Genomic DNA, 6,000 nt, shown 5'->3' on the forward strand with positions numbered 1-6,000 from the left:
GTCTAGTGACTGTGTGGGTAGAGTCTAGTGAGTGTGTGGGTAGAGTCTAGTGAGTGTGTGGGTAGAGTCTAGTGAGTGTGTGGGTACAGTCTAGTGGGTGTGTGGGTAGAGTCTAGTGAGTGTGTGGGTAGAGTCCAGTGAGTGTGTGGGTAGAGTCCAGTGAGTGTGTGGGTAGAGTCTAGTGAGTGTGTGGGTAGAGTCTAGTGAGTGTGTGGGTAGAGTCTAGTGAGTGTGTGGGTAGAGTCTAGTGAGTGTGTGGGTAGAGTCTAGTGAGTGTGTGGGTAGAGTCTAGTGAGTGTGTGGGTAGAGTCTAGTGAGTGTGTGGGTAGAGTCTAGTGAGTGTGTGGGTAGAGTCTAGTGAGTGTGTGGGTACAGTCTAGTGAGTGTGTGGGTAGAGTCTAGTGAGTGTGTGGGTAGAGTCTAGTGAGTGTGTGGGTAGAGTCTAGTGAGTGTGTGGGTACAGTCTAGTGGGTGTGTGGGTAGAGTCTAGTGAGTGTGAGGGTAGAGTCCAGTGAGTGTGTGGGTAGAGTCCAGTGAGTGTGTGGGTAGAGTCTAGTGAGTGTGTGGGTAGAGTCTAGTGAGTGTGTGGGTAGAGTCTAGTGAGTGTGTGGGTAGAGTCTAGTGAGTGTGTGGGTAGAGTCTAGTGAGTGTGTGGGTAGAGTCTAGTGAGTGTGTTGGTAGTCTAGTGAGTGTGTGGGTAGAGTCTAGTGAGTGTGTGGGTAGAGTCTAGTGAGTGTGTGGGTAGAGTCTAGTGAGTGTGTGGGTAGAGTCTAGTGAGTGTGTGGGTAGAGTCTAGTGGGTGTGTGGGTAGAGTCTAGTGAGTGTGTGGGTAGAGTCCAGTGAGTGTGTGGGTAGAGTCCAGTGAGTGTGTGGGTAGAGTCTAGTGAGTGTGTGGGTAGAGTCTAGTGAGTGTGTGGGTAGAGTCTAGTGAGTGTGTGGGTAGAGTCTAGTGAGTGTGTGGGTAGAGTCTAGTGAGTGTGTGGGTAGAGTCTAGTGAGTGTGTGGGTAGAGTCTAGTGAGTGTGTGGGTAGAGTCTAGTGAGTGTGTGGGTAGAGTCTAGTGAGTGTGTGGGTAGAGTCTAGTGAGTGTGTGGGTAGAGTCTAGTGAGTGTGTGCTTAGAGTCTAGTGAGTGTGTGGGTAGAGTCTAGTGAGTGTGTGGGTACAGTCTAGTGAGTGTGTGGGTAGAGTCTAGTGAGTGTGTGGGTAGAGTCTAGTGGGTGTGTGGGTAGAGTCTAGTGGGTGTGTGGGTAGAGTCTAGTGAGTGTGTGGGTAGAGTCCAGTGAGTGTGTGGGTAGAGTCTAGTGGGTGTGTGGGTAGAGTCTAGTGGGTGTGTGGGTAGAGTCTAGTGAGTGTGTGGGTAGAGTCTAGTGGGTGTGTGGGTAGAGTCTAGTGAGTGTGTGGGTAGAGTCTAGTCAGTGTGTGGGTAGAGTCTAGTGAGTGTGAGGGTAGAGTCTAGTCAGTGTGTGGGTAGAGTCTAGTCAGTGTGTGGGTAGAGTCTAGTGAGTGTGTGGGTAGAGTCTAGTGAGTGTGTGGGTAGAGTCTAGTGAGTGTGTGGGTAGAGTCTAGAGAGTGTGTTGGTAGAGTCTAGTGGGTGTGTTGGTAGAGTCTAGTGGGTGTGTTGGTAGAGTCTAGTGAGTGTGTGGGTAGAGTCTAGTGAGTGTGTGGGTAGAGTCTAGTGAGTGTGTGGGTAGAGTCTAGTGAGTGTGTGGGTAGAGTCTAGTGAGTGTGTGGGTAGAGTCTAGTGAGTGTGTTGGTAGAGTCCAGTGAGTGTGTGGGTAGAGTCTAGTGAGTGTGTGGGTAGAGTCTAGTGAGTGTGTGGGTAGAGTCTAGTGAGTGTGTGGGTAGAGTCTAGTGAGTGTGTGGGTAGAGTCTAGTGAGTGTGTGGGTAGAGTCTAGTGAGTGTGTTGGTAGAGTCCAGTGAGTGTGTGGGTAGAGTCTAGTGAGTGTGTGGGTAGAGTCTAGTGAGTGTGTGGGTAGAGTCTAGTGAGTGTGTGGGTAGAGTCCAGTGAGTGTGTGGGTAGAGTCTAGTGAGTGTGTGGGTAGAGTCTAGTGAGTGTGTTGGTAGAGTCCAGTGAGTGTGTGGGTAGAGTCTAGTGAGTGTGTGGGTAGAGTCTAGTGAGTGTGTTGGTAGAGTCTAGTGAGTGTGTGGGTAGAGTCCAGTGAGTGTGTGGGTAGAGTCCAGTGAGTGTGTGGGTAGAGTCTAGTGAGTGTGCATATAGTCAGTGTAAGGAGAGTCAGTGCCAAAAAAAACAGTCAATGCAAATAGTCCTGGTGGTGATTTGATTCACTGTTCATCAGTATTATGTTTTGGGGGTAGAACATTTTCAGGTGCCTAATATGTCCCAAATGGTACCATATTCCCTATATAGTGCACTACTTTAGACCAGAGCCCTATTCCCTATATAGTCCACTACTTTAGACCAGAGCCCTATTCCCTATATAGTGCATTACCTTAAACCAGAGCCCCATTCCCTATATAGTGCACTACTTTAGACCAGAGCCCTATTCCCTATATAGTTCACTAGTTTAGACCAGAGCCTTATTCCCTATATAGTGCACTACTTTAGACCAGAGCATATTGGGACTGACCCAGCCTAGGTAGGGAAGGGAGTGTAAAATAAATCTAAATAAATCGAATGAACCCAAATGGATCAATTAAAAGGCCTACATGAAAAATGAAATGTAGCCCTATGGTCTAAACATAATGTTGAATGCTTCATCGCCCTCTCTCGATCCCGGACCTATTGGCGTGGATTCCCCAGTCCAGTATTCCCAGATGATCGTGCTCTGGCTGAGGTAAAGGATATTGCTCCCTCTCGGGATTTTGGTTTTAGCGCGTGCCTGTGCCTCCCCGCCCCAGCTCCTTCAGACATACACAACAGATGTTACCGGAGTATTAAGGAGGTCATGGTGCCGGACACACACACACACACGCACACGCACACACACCAACGAGGAAGGATCGTGAGATGGATAGCCTTCATTATCATAACATCTGTGTAACTCATTTCTACACGTTTCGCAATTCGGGATACATCTCTGGATCATGTCAATACCATTGTTTTTCCACTTTTTTTTCATTACGTTCCATTATTTTCTTTCCCTTAAAAGTATTACCATACAATTAAATAATCTACAAGTATCCTATTTATTTGGTTTATGTATTTATTTTATAGTGCAAAAAATGGCATAGGCAAATGGAATGACCAGTTATTGATGTAAACATCACGATACCGATGGGTGTTTAATTTTAATCTCTCGAAACACTTCTATGCACTGACAGTTGTTTCTTTCTGCGTAAAATATGTTAAATATTTACATGCGCCTACTTACCTTTAAAGCAGAACGCCGTCCACAGGTAAACAGCGGTACATACATATCCAAAACACTTCCGATGACGCATCGTACTTGTGGAATTAGAATCCGTCGTCTGCGCGCAGAGATCAAACTTCGGCTCGAGGAGGACGCTGCGACTCTTCTTACAGATGCTGGATGTACCTTTGACGCGCGCTCTCTCTCACTCTCTCTCTCTCTCTCTCTCTCTCTCTCGCGTTGTTAGAGAGCGCAATGAAAGTGGAAATCTATTTAGCGTTTGTAAACTGTCACAACTTCACTAAACTCAAACGCAGAAACACGAATTATTATCTCTCATTCGTTGTCTTTTCTCATTCTATCCCTTTCACTCTCTATTTATTAGTAAGGAACGCCGGACGCGGGGATAAACATTTGCTCCACAGGTCAGGCAATTCACCTCGTTTCCAATCACGGTGGACAGGTGGACAAGCACCGTTCTCCAGTCAGCTGATACTGGATGACACAACCAGCTGTGCCAGTGCATGCCAGTGTGCCCTCTTGGTAAATCGGTCGCGTTCCGCTGCTCAAACGTTGCACGGCGTCAACCAGTGCCACGTCATCAGCGGTGTCATCAACTGACAGATTGCTATAACATACGATGTGGTTAACTAATACTTGAAATGCCGATCCAGCCGTTTTAAAACATGGCTTGTGCCAGGAACGCGCCCATTGGTCACAACAACAGGGGGGCTTTGTTTATTGGTTGCTTTGAATCCCCATTATCTTCAGCCGAAGCAGCAGGTACAGTAGTCTTCCTGGGGTCCACATAAAAACAGTAAACATGACGAGTAACAAAAAGACTAATACACTGACAAGGACAGTCACACAAATATAAAATACAACGATATACAAACGATACAACAACCCAAAAGTCCAATCAGTTTTCCGCGTTAATTCAACATCACATTTTATTTTTTAGGTGAAATAAAATCAAATGTTATTTTATTGGTCAAGTACACATATTTATCACATCTTTATAACATATTTAGATGTTATTGCAGGTCTAGTGAAATGCTTGTGTTCCTAGCTCCAACAGTGCAGTAGTATCTAACATTTCACAACATACACAAATCGAAAAGTAAAAGAATGGAATTAAAAAATATGAATATTAGGACGAGCAATGTTGGTGTGGCATTAACTAAAATACTTAAGCAATAAGGCCCGAGGGGCCAATATGGCCAATATACCACGGCTAAGGGATGTTCTTAGCCTCGAATGCAGAATGCCTGGATACAGCCCTTAGCCGTGGTATATTGGTCATATACCACAAACCCCCAAGGTGCCTTACTGCTGTTATAAACTGGTTACCTAAGTAATTATAGAAGGAAAAACAAATGTTTTGTCATACCCGTGGTATACGGTCTGATATACCACGGCTGTCAGCCAATCAGCATTCAGGGTTCAAACCACCCAGTTTATAAAGTAGAATAGAATACAGTATATACAAATGAGTAAAGTAGTGTGTAAACGTTATTAAAGTGACTAGTGTTCCATTATTAAATTGACCAGTAATTCCATGTCTATGTATATAGGGCAGCAGCCTCTAAGGTGCAGGGTTGAGTAACCGGGTGGGAGCCGGCTAGTGATGGTTATTTAACAGGGTTGAGTAACCGGGTGGGAGCCGGCTAGTGATGGTTATATAACAGGGTTGAGTAACCGGGTGGGAGCCGGCTAGTGATGGTTATTTAACAGGGTTGAGTAACCGGGTGGGAGCCGGCTAGTGATGGTTATTTAACAGGGTTGAGTAACCGGGTGGGAGCCGGCTAGTGATGGTTATTAACAGGGTTGAGTAACCGGGTGGGAGCCGGCTAGTGATGGTTATTTAACAGGGTTGAGTTACCGGGTGGGAGCCGGCTAGTGATGGTTATTTAACAGGGTTGAGTAACCGGGTGGGAGCCGGCTAGTGATGGTTATTTAACAGGGTTGAGTAACCGGGTGGTAGCCGGCTAGTGATGGTTATATAACAGGGTTGAGTAACCGGGTGGGAGCCGGCTAGTGATGGTTATATAACAGGGTTGAGTAACCGGGTGGGAGCCGGCTAGTGATGGTTATTTAACAGGGTTGAGTAACCGGGTGGGAGCCGGCTAGTGATGGTTATTTAACAGGGTTGAGTAACCGGGTGGGAGCCGGCTAGTGATGGTTATTAACAGGGTTGAGTAACCGGGTGGGAGCCGGCTAGTGATGGTTATTTAACAGGGTTGAGTAACCGGGTGGGAGCCGGCTAGTGATGGTTATATAACAGGGTTGAGTAACCGGGTGGTAGCCGGCTAGTGATGGTTATTTAACAGGGTTGAGTAACCGGGTGGGAGCCGGCTAGTGATGGTTATTTAACAGGGTTGAGTAACCGGGTGGGAGCCGGCTAGTGATGGTTATTTAACAAGGTTGAGTAACCGGGTGGGAGCCGGCTAGTGATGGTTATTTAACAGGGTTGAGTAACCGGGTGGGAGCCGGCTAGTGATGGTTATTTAACAGGGTTGAGTAACCGGGTGGGAGCCGGCTAGTGATGGTTATATAACAGGGTTGAGTAACCGGGTGGTAGCCGGCTAGTGATGGTTATTTAACAGGGTTGAGTAACTGGGTGGGAGCCGGCTAGTGATGGTTATTTAACAGGGTTGAGTAAGCGGGTGGGAGCCGGCTAGTGATGGT

The 6,000-nt window shown here is 46.8% G+C and overlaps 1 protein-coding gene across 1 annotated transcript in view; it reads right to left on the reverse strand.

Annotated features, from left to right (window-relative positions):
* Positions 1–3,917, reverse strand: part of LOC110497205 (neuronal acetylcholine receptor subunit alpha-7-like) — a 79,734-nt gene extending 75,817 nt beyond the window's left edge. Inside the window, exon 1 of the mRNA XM_036934010.1 lies at positions 3,334–3,917. Within this exon, the coding sequence (XP_036789905.1) occupies positions 3,334–3,403 (70 nt within the window). The 5' untranslated portion in view covers positions 3,404–3,917. The remainder of the gene's footprint in view (positions 1–3,333) is intronic.
* Between the last annotated feature and the right edge of the window lie 2,083 nt (positions 3,918–6,000).

The sequence above is a fragment of the Oncorhynchus mykiss genome, chromosome 10, assembly GCF_013265735.2.
Source record: "Oncorhynchus mykiss isolate Arlee chromosome 10, USDA_OmykA_1.1, whole genome shotgun sequence".
NCBI lineage: Eukaryota > Metazoa > Chordata > Actinopteri > Salmoniformes > Salmonidae > Oncorhynchus > Oncorhynchus mykiss.